Below are 18,896 nucleotides of genomic sequence, written 5' to 3'. Positions count from 1 at the left end.
CCTGTCATGTTTCCTGAGGTTCTACAATGCCCAAACAGTAGAAAAACCCCACAAATGACCCCATTTCGGAAAGTAGACACCCTAAGGTATTCGCTGATGGGCATAGTGAGTTCATAGAACTTTTTATTTTTTGTCACAAGTTAGCGGAAAATGATGATGATTTTATTTATTTATTTTTTTCTTACAAAGTCTCATATTCCACTAACTTGCGACAAAAAATAAAAAATTCTAGGAACTCGCCATGCCCCTCACGGAATACCTTGGGGTGTCTTCTTTCCAAAATGGGGTCACTTGTGGCGTAGTTATACTGCCCTGGCAATTTAGGGGCCCAAATGTGTAAGAAGTACCTTGCAATCAAAATCTGTAAAAAATGGCCTGTGAAATCCGAAAGGTGCACTTTGGAATATGTGCCCCTTTGCCCACCTTGGCTGCAAAAAAGTGTCACACATCTGGTATCGCCGTACTCAGGAGAAGTTGGGGAATGTGTTTTGGGGGGCCATTTTACATATAACCATGCTGGGTGAGAGAAATATCTTGGCAAAAGACAACTTTTCCTATTTTTTTATACAAAGTTGGCATTTGACCAAGATATTTCTCTCACCCAGCATGGGTATATGTAAAATGACACCCCAAAACACATTCCCCAACTTCTCCTGAGTACGGCGATACCAGATGTGTGACACTTTTTTGCAGCCTAGATGCGCAAAGGGGCCCAAATTCCTTTTAGGAGGGCATTTTTAGACATTTGGATCCCAGACTTCTTCTCACACTTTCGGGCCCCTAAAAAGCCAGGGCAGTATAAATACCCCACATGTGACCCCATTTTGGAAAGAAGACACCCCAAGGTATTCAATGAGGGGCCTGGCGAGTTCCTAGAAATTTTTTAATTTTTTGCATAAGTTAGCGGAAATTGATTTTTTTGTTTTTTTTCTCACAAAGTCTCACTTTCCGCTAACTTAGGACAAAAATTTCAATCTTTCATGGACTCAATATGCCCCTCAGCGAATACCTTGGGGTGTCTTCTTTCCGAAATGGGGTCACATGTGGGGTATTTATACTGCCCTGGCTTTTTAGGGGCCCTAAAGCGTGAGAAGAAGTCTGGAATATAAATGTCTAAAAATGTTTACGCATTTGGATTCCGTGAGGGGTTTGGTGAGTTCATGTGAGATTTTATTTTTTGACACAAGTTAGTGGAATATGAGACTTAGTAAGAAAAAACAAAAACAAACAAAAAATTTCCGCTAACTTGTGCCAAAAAAAATGTCTGAATGGAGCCTTACAGGGGGGGGGGTGATCAATGACAGGGGGGGTGATCAATGACAGGGGGGTGATCAATGACAGGGGGGTAATCACCCATATAGACTCCCGGATCACCCCCCTGTCATTGATCACCCCCCTGGTAAGGCTCCATTCAGACGTCCGTATAATTTTTACGGATCCATGGATCGGATCCGCAAAACACATGCGGACGTCTGAATGGAGCCTTACAGGGGGGTTATCAATGACAGGGGGTGATCAGGGTGATCACCCCCCTGTCACTGATCACCCCCCCCTGTAAGGCTCCATTCAGACATCCGCATGATTTTTTACGGATCCATGGATACATGGATCGGATCCACAAAACACATGCGGACGTCTGAATGGAGCCTTACAGGGGGGTTATCAATGACAGGGGGTGATCAGGGTGATCACCCCCCTGTCACTGATCACCCCCCCTGTAAGGCTCCATTCAGACATCCGCATGATTTTTTACGGATCCATGGATACATGGATCGGATCCACAAAACACATGCGGACGTCTGAATGGAGCCTTACAGGGGGGTTATCAATGACAGGGGGTGATCAGGGTGATCACCCCCCTGTCACTGATCACCCCCCCCCCTGTAAGGCTCCATTCAGACATCCGCATGATTTTTTACGGATCCATGGATACATGGATCGGATCCACAAAACACATGCGGACGTCTGAATGGAGCCTTACAGGGGGGTTATCAATGACAGGGGGTGATCAGGGTGATCACCCCCCTGTCACTGATCACCCCCCCCTGTAAGGCTCCATTCAGACATCCGCATGATTTTTTACGGATCCATGGATACATGGATCGGATCCACAAAACACATGCGGACGTCTGAATGGAGCCTTACAGGGGGGTTATCAATGACAGGGGGTGATCAGGGTGATCACCCCCCTGTCACTGATCACCCCCCCTGTAAGGCTCCATTCAGACATCCGCATGATTTTTTACGGATCCATGGATACATGGATCGGATCCATAAAACACATGCGGACGTCTGAATGGAGCCTTACAGGGGGGTGATCAATGACAGGGGGGTGATCAGGGAGTGTATATGGGTGATCACCCGCCTGTCATTGATCACCCCCTGTAAGGCTCCATTCAGACGTCCGCATGTGTTTTTTGCGGATCCGATCCATGTATCCATGGATCCGTAAAAATCATGCGGACGTCTGAATGGAGCCTTACAGGGGGGTGATCAATGACAGGGGGTGATCAGGGAGTGTATATGGGTGATCACCCGCCTGTCATTGATCACCCCCTGTAAGGCTCCATTCAGACGTCCGCATGTGTTTTGCGGATCCGATCCATGTATCCATGGATCCGTAAAAATCATGCGGACGTCTGAATGGAGCCTTACAGGGGGGTGATCAATGACAGGGGGTGATCAGGGAGTGTATTTGGGTTATCACCCGCCTGTCATTGATCACCCCCCTGTAACGCTCCTTTCAGACGTCCGCATGATTTTTACGGATCCATGGATACATGGATCGGATCCACAAAACACATGCGGACGTCTGAATGGAGCCTTACAGGGGGGTGATCAATGACAGGGGGGTGATCAGGGAGTGTATATGGGTGATCACCCGCCTGTCATTGATCACTCCCTGTAAGGCTCCATTCAGACGTCCGCATGTGTTTTGCGGATCCGATCCATGTATCCATGGATCCGTAAAAATCATGCGGACGTCTGAATGGAGCCTTACAGGGGGGTGATCAATGACAGGGGGTGATCAGGGAGTGTTATATGGGTGATCACCCGCCTGTCATTGATCACCCCCCTGTAAGGCTCCATTTAGACGTCCGTATGCGTTTTGCGGATCCGATCCATGTATCCGTGGATCCGTAAAAATCATACGGACGTCTGAACGGAGCCTGACAGGGGGGGTGATCAATGACAGGGGGGGTGATCAATGACAGGGGGGGTGATCAATGACAGGGGGGGTGATCAATGACAGGGGGGGTGATCAATGACAGGGGGGTGATCAATGACAGGGGGGTGATCAGGGAGTTTATATGGGGTGATCATGGGTGATCAGGGGTTTATAAGGGGTTAATAAGTGACGGGGGGGGGGGGGTGTAGTGTGGTGTTTGGTGCGACTGTACTGACCTACCTGAGTCCTCTGGTGGTCGATCCTAACAAAAGGGACACCAGAGGACCAGGTAGGAGGTATATTAGACGCTGTTATGAAAACAGCGTCTAATATACCTGTTAGGGGTTAAAAAATTCGGATCTCCAGCCCTGCCAGCGAACGATCGCCGCTGGCAGGCTGGAGATCCACTCGCTTACCTTCCGTTCCTGTGAGCGCGCGTGCCTGTGTGCGCGCGTTCACAGGAAATCTCGCGTCTCGCGAGATGACGCATATATGCGTGACTGTGCGCAGGGCTGCCACCTCCGGACCGCACATCTGCGTTAGGCGGTCCGGAGGCGGTTAAGGCCAAAATCGGGGATGATTGATGAAAACCCTTCGCTAAATTTGCTAAAAGTCTCCCTACTTTATATGTGAATTTATATAGTTGTGCATCTGCTTTCGATCTGTATAGTAACTCTTTTTTTTGCCAGAACTCGTACTCCTGCTTCTCTGCCTTCCACGCTGCTTCTGTCCCATCCGATGGGTTTGTTGTTAAGGCTCTGTAAGCCCTTCTCAGTTTTAAACCGTGTGTCTCGATTTCAGTTGCTATCTTCTTTTTGAGGCCCGCTACATAAAAAATCAGTCTACCCCTCAGCACTGCTTTCCCAGCGTCCCACGTTAATTGGGCGTTATCAGGCTGATCATTGGTGCTGATATAGTCATCCCACCATCCCATCAGTAGCTTTTGGAAATCTAAATTTTCATATAAATCCGAAGGGAAGCGCCAAATATAATCTGGTCCTCTAGGCGTATGATCCTGCAGCCAGATAGTGACCGATGCATGAACTGAAATCACTAGATCTTCTATAGAGGAGGATTTACATCTCCCGAACAGATTTCTTGAAACCAGCAAGTAATCTATGCGTGACCATGACTTATGCGCAAACGAATAATGCGTATAGTCGCGTCCCTCCGGATTTAAAGTCCTCCAGGTATCCACCAACCCCAAGGTGGACTTGAGGTAAGATATGTGCATTACGCTGTTTTGGAGGAACAGCGCTTTTATCTGTTCTTCTGTCTCCCCCCCCCCCCCCCCAATCTGCCACTATCTTTAGATCACCTCCAACTACTTTATCTGCTATCTGGTCGCCTAACAACCGCTCCGAGAATGCTTTATAGAACTTTTCGCTAGATTCATTGGGGCCATATATATTATATATGCTCATAGTTTTATTCATTGATTGTATGGTGAGATGGAGGATTCTACCCTCTTTATCGCAAGATTGTGAGGACATCAGATAGCTAAGATTTTTCCGGATCAAAATTAGTACCCCGGCCTTTCTTTTACACGCTTTGAATCCATAAACCTCCCCCACCCAAAGCTTCCTCATCCTATGAAAGTCTTCCCCTCCCAGATGAGTTTCTTGCAAGAGAGCGATGTCTGCCCCCAATCTGTTAAGGTGTCTCAGTACCATTAGACATTTCTGTGGGGACCTCAACCCTTCACATTCCATGAGATGACCTTAACCATTTTCTAGCAGAACAAGGTTTGACCGTACGATCTCTGTAGGAGAGCCCTTAGGCTTGGCATTCGACCTGACAATCCTGAAGCTATATAGTAACAGCGATCCCCCCTCCCTACCCCGAACATATAAAACAGTGTAAACCTCCCCCCTGAACGTCGCTAAGCGATTTTCTCCTTCAGACTCCTCAGACTTCCTGACTTCGCTTCTTCCTGACATAATAGGGCGAGTCTGCAAAGTACAATGACACATATATAACATTATCTGCATTCTCAATCTACGCCCCCCGCTCATATTAACTATATGTGAACATTACATATTAAGCATTAAATTCGATCATAGAACATACTATCTACTAACTGTCATAAACAATCTCTATCTCTCCGAACGGCAAAAGGTGTTTCTTATCAGACTAATGGCGTCTCAAATATACCTCTAACTTTACCATTCTGTTTGCAGCATTTCTTACGAACTATAACAGACAACGGATATCTTCCTGAGCTCTATCATATTGTTGAATACTTTCATTATTATGACTGCGCTAATCTAGCTAAAAGAGCACTCTGCTATTTTATGTCTGCTATAATAGAAAGGAACCCTGTAGAATATACCCCCGCCTCAGGTCTTACATCCATTTTGCGGTCTTTGACGCTGATCTTTTGGATGTGCTGTATTCCACCCCTCAATCGGAGGAGAGTTCCATGGTGCTGGTAGTTTCCTGCGTAATGGGTAGTCCAACTGGCTCATCCTGCTGTTACTCCTTGATTCTTCATGTAAGTCTTTGACCTCCTCTGAACTGTTGTAAATGTCCACTTGGCCATCCGCGCGGAAAACCTTTAGTATTGCTGGATACATTAGTGCAAATTTTCTTTTCTGCTGGTATAACGTTGAGCAGATCTGTGAAAAGGCTCTGCGGCGTCTCGTGACCTCGGCTGAGAAATCGCCAAAAATCAGAATGCGGTGCCCCTTTATTTCTAAGTCTCTGGACCGGCTCTTATATAAACGCAGTATTTCGTTTTTTTCAAAGTCTAAATAGCTCACTATGACCTGCCTCGGTCTCTGGGGTCTGTTATCTTCCGCTCTCTGGGTGTCTGACGTGGCTCTCGCCGGGCCTACCCTCTGTGCTCTCTCAGCTTTGCAGTTCGTCTGGAGGCCCAGTGCTGCCAGTAAATTCTGTTAACAGACGAGATGTAGCTCTTTCCCAGAGATGGATTCAGGGAGGCCTAATATATGGAGATTATTTATCCTGGACTGGTTTTCCAGGTCATCAATTTTCTCCCATAATCTTTTATTATCTACAGACACCTCTTGAACTTGCTGTTGCAAGGATTGTACCTCCATTTGCAGTGACTGTACTCCGTTCTCTACTACCTCCATGCGCTCTGCATTTCGCGGCACCTTACTCTGCAGTGCTGCAAAGGATGCCACCACCATAGTGGATAGAGATTCCTGTAGATCAGGTAGTATGCGATTTGCCACCTCCAGGGCCAGTCTTTTGTAGTCCACCTGAGGTGATAGTTCATCTGTACCTCCCGCTCCAGTGTCTTGGCTGCTGACAAGTTGAGGAGCATGCTCTTCTTCAGGCAGGAGTGTGGCCGGCTCCGCCATCTTTGGTACATCAGCATCTGGCTTGGCGCCTTTGGATTGCGCTTTTCCTCTGGATTTGCTCCCCATCGCCTTTATATAGCGATCCATAAGCTGCCTCCGTTACTGGAGGAGTCTCTGTCCGGTAAGCCACACCGTATCAAGGGGATATGTAAGATGTTGAGCGGTCAGGGACGGAGCTGCGCTCACTCGCCACCTACCATGTCGGCGCCGGAACCGGAAGTCAGAAAAGCCTATTCTTATCCGTAAAGCTGACAAGAATAGGACATGGTTATATATTTTTGCGGGGCCACATTAAGGAGTAACGGATTCGGACAGCACACAGAGTGCGGCCTACTGAAGTGAATGGGTCTACACCTGAGCCGCAAAAAATGTGTCTTGGGTGAGGAACCAAACAATGTTCATGTGAATGCGCCCTACTACTTTCACATCTACGTTTTTGCAGGATCCGGCAGGGTTCAGCAAAAACACTTCCTTTAGGATATTACAACCATCTGTTTCTGTAATAAACGGATCTGGTTCGATTATCTTCAAAATGACCAAGATGCATCCAGTGCCAAAACCATTGTAAGTCAATGGTGCCGGATCCGTTTTCTCAGACACATTATCCCATGACCACTGCATGCAGCGTTTTCTGTCCGGCCAAATGGGACGGAATGTAATCTGGTGACTCAGTTCCGTTTTGTCCCCATTGACGGGGAAGGGACAGAACTGAAGCGTTTTCCTCCGGTAGTGAGATCCTACGACATATCTCAGTGCGGAGAATCCTGCAGCACAGAGGACACTACATTCCTAGTCCAATAACTTGTACTTCCTGCAATGTCCAGTACGTGGCTGCACAGCCTGCCCTTTAACCCTTTCTACCTCTGCCTTCCCAGAGCCATAACTTGTACGTCTGTTCACATCGCCAGATCTGGGCTTGGTTTTTCAGGACAAGTTGTACTTTCCAACCCACCATTAAATATTGCGTATGATGTAGAGGGAAGCCGGAAGTAAATTCCAAAAGGGGTCAAATGTAAAAAAATGGGTGTTTTATTTACAACGCTCGATGTGCGATAAAACTGACCAGTTAATATTATTCTACAGGTCAGTACGAATCCGGCGATACCTTATATGTATAGTTTTTCTTGCATTTTGATGGTGATAAAAGAATTTTAAAAAAGTGGGATAAAATCAGTTTTATTTTTTCGTCTCTATATTTTGACCCCTATAACTTTTTTGTAATTATGTGTACGGAGCTGTATGGGGGCTCATGTTTTGCAGGGCGAACTGAACTTTTAATTGATGCCTTTCTGGGGGGTGTATGACTTTTTGATCACTTTTTATTAAATTTTTCTGTACAAAATTCTGGCGAATCAGCCATTTTGGCGCTTTTTTCTGTTTTGCTGTTCGCCGTATGGGGAAGATATTTTTATACTATGGGGGGTTTCGCACATGGCGACACCCATGATGTGTAATTTTTTCTAATTTGTTTAGTTTTTATTTTAGGAAAAGGGTGTTTTGGGGTTTTTTTTTCGCACTTTTTTATAGTTCCCATAGGGATCTATAACCAGCAGTCATTAGATTGCTGTTCTCATAGACCGCAGTGCACCAGCCTTGGAGTCTATGAGAAAATTGCTTGTTTCCTATGGAGCCCTATTACAGGTTAGAGCTCCACAGGAAAGACTGTGCAGCCGCCTCCTGTCATTCACAACGACGGGGGCCGCTGAACGCATGCTCGGCTTCTCCGATCGCTGCAGGGGGGAGCAGGAGCATCACTGGCAGACGCGCGCTTCTAGTATTTTACGCGGTCAGATGCCGTGGTCAGGATTGACCACGGCATCTGATTGGTTAAATGCTGGTTACGGGTATTAGCCGCGGGTGTCTGCTATAAGAAACAGGCGGCCACCCGCAGCTATAGCGCCCGCTCCTCTCATTAGCGGGCATCATCTTTAAAGACCCGCCCCACGCCGTACTATTATGGCGCTGGTCGGAAAAGGGTTAAAGGGCTTATGCACAAAGCATACTTTTGGTCTGCATCTGTTCAGCAGTTTTGGTGGGTCTGATGCGGATCAATTCACTTCAGTGGGGCTGTACAAGATGCGGACGGCACGTGTTCGTTCCGTGGTCCTGCAAAAAAAATAGAACATGTCCTACAACACAGATGGTTTAGATGTATGGGAACTGAATAAGTTAAATGATGCGGGGGGGGGGGGGGGGATTCAGAAGAGAAGATGACTGAACGAGAGGCGTACTGAAATCTAGATATCCAGAAGGAGGGAAGGACGGATAACAGCCCCCTATTGCTAATGGTGATGAGTGAAAGCTGCGGATCCTAGAACCGAAGTCGCTTCCCTCAAAACTTCAGATTAATGCTGTATGGAGATCAGTCTTCTTACAGCATTAAAATGTACGTCCTCCGATGAGGAGAAGTCTCGCAAGAGTTCATGGAGTAACTGCGGCATTTGAAGTGGAAAACGACTTTAAAACTTGGATCCGAACTCTGCTTCAGATCCGAGGTAGCAGTCAGAACCATAGGAGCACAGTGTAATTGTACTAGACTCCAGTGCATACATGCCCCAACATGAGCCCTCGTACAGCTCCGTGCACATAATAATTGTATTATAAATGAATAATAAATAAGGGTAAGAATATGCTGATGCAAAGAAAAAATGTTTTTTTCCCAAAATGTTTCACCCCCCTCCCAGTATTAAAACTATACACATTTGATATCATAATTGAAGTGACAGGTCAGTTTTACCTCATAGGTAATGCTGTAAAAACAAAAGCCATAAAACTTTGGCGGAATTTTTTTATTTTTATAATTCCACCCCATTTGGAACTTTCCCCGCTTCCCAATACATTTTATGCAACCATAAATGGTGCCAGTAAAAAGTACAACTTGTCCTGCAACAAAAAATCTCGCATACGGCTATGTGAATGGAAAAATAAAAAAGTTATGCCTTTTGGGAAAGCTGGGAGTAAAAAACTAAAATGGAAAATTGCCAGAACATTAAAGGATTAATGTCCCAGGATTTGGGGGGGGGGGGGGGGGGTGTGTTACTCAGTGCAGACCAGAATCTGGGACGTCACTGAAACATGTTAGCTTATGTTCTGAATTAGCTTTTTTGCGCCCTGACTTCGGGACACATTCTGTGTCATACTCCAGGCTGATCGATCATCTAGTAGATGATTTATCCGCACACTGTAGCAAGAAAAAAAGGGACCTCCTTCCTCCTATTACAATTTCCTTGCACAAATTCACTCCATTGATGTAGACTAAATCTGCAAGATCCTCAATATGCAAACTGCAGAAACTCAGGAGACGTTCGAGAGTCGGCCTTAAATTTCTACAGCAAATACATTGCAGAGAAAGGGAAGGATGTATTCCTCACATTCCTGATGGATCCACTTCTGACTTCTGGCACAAAAAATGTATTTTATATTGTATGTGTCTCTCCAGCCTAAGGCCAGATTCACATGAGCTTATTACGGACATATTATCCATCTGTATTGTGCACATGTGTCCCCACCACAGGTTCAGCTGACATCAACTCACAGCATCATAGATACATGTGCACGTAACATAGATGGATATGTCTGTATATACAGTTGCAAGAAAAAGTATGTGAACCCTTTGGAATGATAGGGATTTCTGCACAAATTGGTCATAAAATGTGATTTGATCTTCATCTAAGTCCCAACAATAGACAATCTCAGTCTGCTTAACCTAATAACACACAAAGAATTACATTTTACCATGTTTTTATTGAACGCACCATGTAAACATTCACAGTGCAGGTGGAAAAAGTATGTGAACCCCCTAGACTTATGACATCTGGAAGAGCTAATTGGAGTGAGGTGTCAGCCAACTGGAGTCCAATCAATGAGATGAGATTGGAGGTGTTGGTTACAGCTGCCCTGCCCTATAAATAAAAAACCCCCACCAGTTCTGGGTTTGCTTTTCACAAGAAGCATTCCATGATGTGAATGATGCCTCGCACAAAAGAGCTCTCAGAAGACCTACGATTAAGAATTGTTGACTTGCATAAAGCTGGAAAGGGTTATAAAAGTATCTCCAAAAGCCTTGCTGTTCATCAGTCCACGGTGAGACAAATTGTCTATAAATGGAGAAAGTTCAGCACTGCTGCTACTCTCCCTAGGAGTGGCCGTCCTGTAAAGATGACTACAAGAGCACAGCGCAGACTGCTCAATGAGGTCTCTGGCATATGCTACATCCCTGTTAGCGAATCTACGATACGTAAAACACTAAACAAGAATGGATTTCATGGGAGGATACCACAGAGGAAGCCACCGCTGTCCAAAAAAAAAAAAACATTGCTGCACGTTTGCAGTTTGCACAAGAGCACCTGGATGTTCCACAGCAGTACTGGCAAAATATTCTGTGGACAGATGAAACCAAAGTTGAGTTGTTTGGAAGAAACACACAACACTATGTGTGGGAAAAAAAAGAGGCACAGCACACCAACATCAAAACCTCATCCCAACTGTGAAGTATGGTGGTGGGGGCATCATGGTTTGGGGCTGCTTTGCTGCGTCAGGGCCTGGACGGATTGCTATCATAGAAGGAAAAATTAATTTCCAAGTTTATCAAGACATTTTGCAGGAGAACTTAAAGGGACACTGACAGGCAAATTCAGCATATTGTGTTATATATCTGACATTACAGGTCTTATACAGTCTATTAAAAGCATGTAAGTATCCCCCCTGTCCACCTTCTAAATACCGAAATATAAAGTTTTATAACTTGCCTGTCTCCTCACCAATCTGCCCAAGGGGCGGCGTTTCATCTGAAAATGCGCCCAGCCAGCCGCTCCCAACTGCCGTTCTGTAGCCCCGCCCAGCTCATCAATATTCACTTCGCTGGGCGGGGCTACAACTCTCCCCAGTCACGATCCTGCGTATGGTTGATAGAATCCTCTTGGCAGCGTCCGTCTAATCCTCTGCGCCCCGCCGTGGTTAGATCGCGCCTGCTGTACACACCCTGCCTGCGTTCCCAGAGGCAGCTGCAGCCTCTGCCTCATACGCATGCCCCAGGCACTGTTCAAAGCAGCGCTTCAGAGCGCTGCTCACTCACATCTCCAAAGGGGTTAATGATAGTGTGGAGAGTTGAAGCCCAGCCCAGCGAAGTGAATATTGATGAGCTGGGCGGGGCTACAGAACGGCAGTTGGGAGCAGCTGGCTGGGCGCATTTTCAGATGAAACGCCGCCCCTTGGGCAGATTGGTGAGGTGACAGGCAAGTTTATAAAACTTTATATTTCGGTATTTAGAAGGTGGACAGGGGGGATACTTACATGCTTTTAATAGACTGTATAAGACCTGTAATGTCAGATATATAACACAATATGCTGAATTTGCCTGTCGGTGTCCCTTTAAGGCCATCTGTCCACTACATGAAGCTCAACAGAAGATGGGTGTTGCAACAGGACAAAGATCCAAAGCATAGAATTAAAACAGCAACAGAATGGCTTAAACAGAAGAAAATACGCCTTCTGGAGTGGCCCAGTCAGAGTACTGACCTCAACCCGATTGAGATGCTTGGCATGACCTCACGAAAGTGATTCACACCAGACATCCCAAGAATATTGCTGAACTGAAACCGTTCTGTAAAGAGGAATGGCCAAGAATTACTCCTGACCGTTGTGCACGTCTGATCTGCAACTACAGGAAACGTTTGGTGGAAGTTATTGCTGCCAAAGGAGGTTCAACCAGTTATTTAATCCAAGGGTTCATATACTTTTTCCACCTGCACTGTGAATGTTTACATGGTGTGTTCAATAAAAACATGGTAACATTTAATTATTTGTGTGTTATTAGTTTAAGCAGACTGTGATTGTCTATTGTTGTGACTTAGATGAAGATCAGATCACATTTTATGACCAATTTGTGTAGAAATCCATATCATTCCAAAGGCATCACATTCTTCTTCTTTTTTTTGCAACTGTATGTGAATTCGGCCTCATTGGAATGTGATACATTTATCAAATTGTTTTAACCAAAAAATCATGAAATCTATTATTAATCTTAACAGAAAATCCCTGTGAAAAGCCTGACGGAAACATCATGTTATCTCTAGATTGTAAAGAAGATGAAGATACCATGCAACGCTCTTCAGGAGAAAGCTTAATTACCTGTAATGTACATCCAGAACTTCACAGTGCATCAAATAATTCCCCCAAGAATGAGGAACTTTCTAATGACCAATCACTGATTATTAACCCAAGTCCAAATCTTTTATATAATCATCCTAAACATGAGGAATCTTCTCCTGACCAATCACAGATTATTACCCCAAATATAGGGCAGAAACGAGGTAAAAGGTTTCATTGTGGGGAACGTGAAAAACATTTCAGATATAAGTCAGAGCTTTCTGTTAACAAAAGTAGTCATACAGGAGAGAAGCCGCATTCATGTTCAGAATGTGGGAAATGCTTTACTCAGAAACAAAGCCTTGATCGACATAAGAAAATTCACATAGGAGAGAAGCCATATTCATGTTCAGAATGTGGGAAATGCTTTACTCGGAAATATAGCCTTGATCTACATAAGAAAATTCACATAGGAGAGAAGCCATATTCATGTTCAGAATGTGGGAAATGCTTTATCCAGAAATCACAACTTGATGAACATAAAAGAATTCACACAGGAGAGAAGCCATATTCATGTTCAGTGTGTGGTAAATGCTTTATCCAGAAATATCAGCTTAATGGACATAAAAGAATTCACACAGAGAAGCCGTATTCATGTTCAGAATGTGGGAAATGCTTTATCCGGAAAGCAAGCCTTGATCTACATAAGATAAATCACGTAGGAGAGAAGCCATATTCATGTTCAGAATGTGGGATATGCTTTAAGATTAAATTAAAACGTGATCAACATAAAAGAATTCACACTGGAGAGAAGCCATTCTCATGTTCAGAGTGTGGGAAATGCTTTAGCCAGAAATCAAGCCTTGATTCACATAAAAGAATTCACACAGGAGAGAAGCCATATTCATGTTCAGAGTGTGGGAAATGCTTTAACCACAAATCAAGCCATGAAGGACATAAAAGAATTCACACAGGAGAGAAGCCATATTCATGTTCAGAGTGTGGTAAATGTTTTATATATAAGTCATATCTGGTTGGACATCAGAGAATTCACACAGGAGTGAAGCCATATTCATGTTCAGAATGTGGGAATTGCTTTGCCCATAAATCAAGCCTTAATGTACATAAAAGAATTCACACAGGAGAGAAGCCATATTCATGTTCAGAGTGTGGTAAATGTTTTATAGATAAATTACGTCTAGTTCGACATCAGAGAATTCACACAGGAGAGAAGCCATATTAATATTAATAATGTGGGAAATGCTTTGTCACAAAATCAAATTTTAATCAACATAAGGGAATCCACACATTAGAGAGGACATGTTGATGTTTTGTTAAAGAATAATGTTTTATTAAGAAATTAGTCTTTCAAACTTGCAGACTTGTGTGTTCATTTTACCTCGTTGTGCCAATATTCTATGTGAGTGAGCAACAGAACTCCTACTCACAAGTCGCTGGTACAAAACCTTTTGTTTTATTTCTTTTTACTTCATTCCAATATAAAATGGTGGTACATCATGAGGGACGCTGAGACAGACATCGTTCACACCTCCTCCCATCCACGCAACGTTTCGGGAGAACATGCCTCCTTACTCATGCGTGCAGGTAGAGGTGGAGGTGGGAATTTTATAGCACCAACAGCTGATAAACATATACAAACCATATAGTTTTATACAAAATGCATAGCCATAAATAACCCTAACACATGAAAGTGATCAATCATATAAATGCACTAAAGCTACAAATTTCATTTAACCCTTTAGGTATTAAAGACTGGAGTTTCACTCTCCAAAATGTGTCCCTTTGTAACAATCTCCTACTTTCATCCTCCCCATGGACTCCACTTTTTACCACCTCCAGAACCTGCCACCTGAGATCTGACACCTGATGGGCCCGATCATAAAAATGTTGAGCGACCGTAGTTTCACCTTGTTTTTTCACCTCCACTGTTTCCTTTTTACTCTGCCTTCTGAGTTCCTTCCTAATGCTGGACGTATGCTCATTGATTCTGATCCTTATAGACCGAGATGTTTGCCCAACATATATCTTACCACATGGGCATTTCAAGCAGTATATGACATTACATGTCTCGCGCGTTGCAAAATCTTTAATTTGTATCCTGTCTCCCTGTGTGGGGTGCACTACAGTGTCACCTTTTATTATAGCACTACAATTCCCGCAGAACGCCCCTTCTCTGAGTTGCAAGGAAACTCTGTCTTTCAATTTTTTTAGGGCGTATGTCACTAATCAGCATGTTATTCAGAGAGGCAAAAAGGGGTTTATCAACAAACATTCTCCCAAATTTTTGATCATGTTTTAATATCTACCAATATTTCAGAATAACCTTTTTTTTATTAGTTTAGAATGTCGAACATATTTGGAAAGATTACACAAATTGTTTCTTTTGCTTCTCCCTCTTTTTAACCTGTCTGATGTCCTGTCTTTATTTTTTTATTTTTTTACCAACCTCTATTCCAATTTCAGTGACCTCTTTCTTATTATAACCCCTCTGTGTGAATTTATTACCCATCAATAAGCGATATTTTTTCGTATTATTTGCCAGTACTAGATATCCTTCTGGCCCGTGTGAACTGGCTCCTAGGTATCTTAAAAAAATGTGAGGGGAGCGGTGGCTGGAATGAAGCAGCAGGTTATTTCGATCTGTGAATAGTGTGGTCTCAAATCCTCCCTCTACGCGCCGTAATCCAACATCCAAGATATGAATAACATTTTCATCATAACTCAGTGTAAGTTTGATGGTATTATGGCACTCGTTTAAATGGGTAACAAACTGTAGAAGGGAAGAATGATCACCCCTCCACAGCATGAACACATCGTCCACATAGCAAAGCCACCCACACAAAATACATGCCATGTCTCAAATGCTTCCATGAATATATTAGCGAAACTATTAGAGAAGCTGAAAGTAAAAATCGCTATCAAACCGAAGATAATTTTTCCATTTCATCCACCACCACGGCCACAATGAGAGATGACCCTTGACCTCTGTAGGGGCAGGAATACACAGAGCGTTTAAATTGCCCCCACCCCTTCTCCCCCTCAGTGTTTTCCTGCCCCTACGGATTAAGCACGCAGAGAGAGTCCTCCCTGTTGGGAGGTGAAGATCAGGAAGATTTTACCTTCATCTCCTGCTGCCTTCCCGTGGCAAGGCCTATGGCTTGACAACGTGGATGCTTGCCCTGGCTTGTGCTGGGACCCACGCTCCGTCTTAGATCACGGTCTTCCTTCCACTACATATCGGAAGCAGACCGCTGACGCTGGATCCACATGGGGTCCCTTTGATTTGACGGCGGAACCAGTGCGCATTGAACAGGGAAGTGCTTGTGGATGACGTCCGATGCCAGGAAGCATTTTAAAAAAGTGGCGCTCATGCAGCATAAGGCTGGTCATCACCGCCACTATGACAAATCCCGAGACTACAACTTCCCGTCAGGAGATTTCGGACCCCTCTCCGCTGCTCCTACCATGAGTTCCCCAAAGGGAAGTATGTTATCCTTATGTTTAATAACATAATACTCAAACTGATAATTGGTTGCTCTTCTTCTGTTCCTTAGGGAGCAAGATATACTAAATCTAAGTCGAGATCTCTAAAGTGCTCTATCTGTGCCAAGAGACTGCCTGATAACTATAAAAAGAAGTTGTGCAAGGGATGCTTTCTGACGTCTTAAAAAAGGAGCAACCATCTATCCTTTCCGAGATGAAATCTTTTATTCAGGATGAGATTACATCCTCCCTAGCATCTCTTACTACTCCTAGTACTCCTCTCCTGCCTGCCCAAAAACCGAGACTATCCATTCAATCCTCCTCTGATGCTGAGGACATTGATGAGGATACCTCTAGACGAGTGCTTGAAGAAGAACTCTCAGAGGGTGAAATTGTAGAGGACGATAAAAAGTACCACTTTTCCTCGGATGAAATGGAAGATTTATTGAAAGCAGTTAGATCCACTATGGGCATAGAGGATACTCCCAAGCCGCGTAAGGTTCAGGATGAAATGTTTGGGGGTTTACGTATTCCCCATTAATGAGAATATCAAAGAGATAATGGATGAGTGTATTGAACCTGAGAAAAGACCAGGGGTGTCCAGAGAATTCAGGAATAGATTCGTTTTTGATCAAGCTGAATGGAAATTTTTTTTTATGAGATACCGAAAATTGATATTCAGGTGGCAAAGGTAGTAAAAAAGATGGCCTTACCCTTTGAGGATTCGTCACAATTAAGCGATCCAATGGAACGCAAAGCTGATCCTCTATTAAAGCCTGGGAGGCAGCTGTTGGGCAAAATACATCATCACGGCTACATCTGTGGCAAGAGCTATGTACTTCTGGTTATCTGACTTACAGGAACACCTAAAGAACAAAACTCCAAGGGAGGATATCATAAATTCCCTACCGCCATTAAAATCAGCAATTGCTTTTCTGGCCGATGCCTCGGCAGAATCGGTACATTTTACCGCGAAAGATGCAGGTCTTTCCAATGCATCCAAAAGGGCTTTATGGATGAAAGCATGGTGTGGGATAAAGACTCCAAGACTAAACTATGTTCTATTGCCTTCTTGGGGGAGTTCGTTTTTGGTCCAGTATTGGATAAGATACTGGAGAAAGCGGGTGACAAAAAGAAATGGTTTCCGGAGGTAAAAGAAATAAAAAAAGAGGCCCTTTCGTCAATTCCCTTCACAATATAGACCCTACAGGGGTAAGTGTAAATTGGGCCGCTGGAGCTACCCAAAAGGCGGAAGGGGGAGAGAATTCATCCTTAATCCCCAAAATAAACAGAACAACAGACAATGACGCCAGAGTGGGAGGCAGATTGAAGAATTTTCTAAACTGGTGAAATCAGGTTACGTCAAATCCATGGGCATTAAACATCATAGCCCAGGGATACAGAATAGAATTTTCTTCAATGCCTCCAGAAAGATTTTCAGTTTCCACCCACAACAGGGGTATACGGGAAAAAAATTGGCAGAGAGTTCAAGGTTTATACTCCGCCCTCTTTCTAGTCAAAAAACCAGACAACGGCTTCCGCACAATAATAAATCTAAAACCTTTGAACAGATCTATAGTGTACAGGAGATTCAAGATGGAGTCAATCGCCTCCACTGATTCCAAAGGTTGCCTTTATGACTTCAGTAGTGAAGCGTACATATTAGTCATCAAAAGTGACAGGTGCCACCTCCTTCATTTAGAATACGCCCCCAGCTGCCAAAACCCCACTCGTCAACACCCCCTTTTCGTCCTCTTGACAGGTCCCCCTTCGCCCCCTCCCAAATCTGAATAATGCATGCCTGGACATGTCTAGAGAGCAGTTCACCATACCCCTTAATGTCAGTATACAAATTGAGCACAAACAAAAACGCTGCATTTTAAAAAGTTTGAGCAGATAAACAACGTACAGAAATTGGAGGCAGTGGCGTCTCTCTCAGTCTATTATCAGCCCAGATCAACCAGCAGACTCACAAGATACTTGTCAAGTTTACACACAACCTCGCGGCAGATCATCAATAAATCTAAGTAGTTTTTTATCATGCATTTTTTATGTATCATTTTATGGCTATTGATTTATATTTGTTTTTCAGTGTTTTGTGTACACAAAATTGGTTAGCAAATTTGTAAACATTTATTTTATTATCTCTTTATTTATATTTTGCGAGAGCCTGTGACCCCATACTATACAGTTTAACTTAAATTTGACAATCTTTTAGTAGAGCTTAAAATTTGTATAGTATAAGGCATACATGTATTTTCCTGCACTGGAAATGTATTGAAACATAGCGTTTAGCGTTGTTATCCTATATTTCGTAATCCGCTGTGGTATTATCAAATAACTGCACATGTGCTAATTGTTTTACTTTCGGTAATATTTGAAAGTTAACTTGTGATGTGAGCACTGTAGTAAACCTATTTTAATTAAATATTCCTTTTTAGATGTCGCAACTGATTCACTGTGGTTAGAGACGCCGCTTATATAACTTGTAACAGGTGACACCCACTAGGAGTGATAGTGATCAAACATACACGCTCATACCAGAAGTGTACACACAATATAAATTTATTTATCAATAGAGATGTCGCGACTCGCGAACATTAAATTTTCCGTTAGCGAACGCGAATTTCCGCAAATGTTCGCGAACCTCATAGACTTCAATAGGCAGGCGAATTTTAAAACCCACAAGGACTCTTTCTGGCCACAATAGTGATGGAAAAGTTGTTTCAAGGGGACTAACACCTGGACTGTAGCATGCCGGAGGGGGATCCATGGCAAAACTCCCATGGAAAATTACGTAGTTGACG

General features: G+C 43.8%; 1 protein-coding gene across 1 annotated transcript in view; it reads left to right on the top strand.

Annotated features, from left to right (window-relative positions):
• Window positions 1-18,507, top strand: part of LOC122935827 (zinc finger protein OZF-like) — a 32,457-nt gene extending 13,950 nt beyond the window's left edge. The window contains exon 2 of the mRNA XM_044291734.1: window positions 12,528-18,507. Coding sequence (XP_044147669.1) covers window positions 12,560-13,828 — 1,269 coding nt within the window. The 5' untranslated portion in view covers window positions 12,528-12,559 and the 3' untranslated portion in view covers window positions 13,829-18,507. The remainder of the gene's footprint in view (window positions 1-12,527) is intronic.
• The last annotated feature ends 389 nt before the right edge of the window (window positions 18,508-18,896 follow it).

This window comes from Bufo gargarizans, chromosome 4 (genome assembly GCF_014858855.1).
Source record: "Bufo gargarizans isolate SCDJY-AF-19 chromosome 4, ASM1485885v1, whole genome shotgun sequence".
Taxonomy (NCBI): Eukaryota; Metazoa; Chordata; class Amphibia; order Anura; family Bufonidae; genus Bufo; species Bufo gargarizans.
This window is presented reverse-complemented; position numbering and strand designations above follow the sequence as displayed.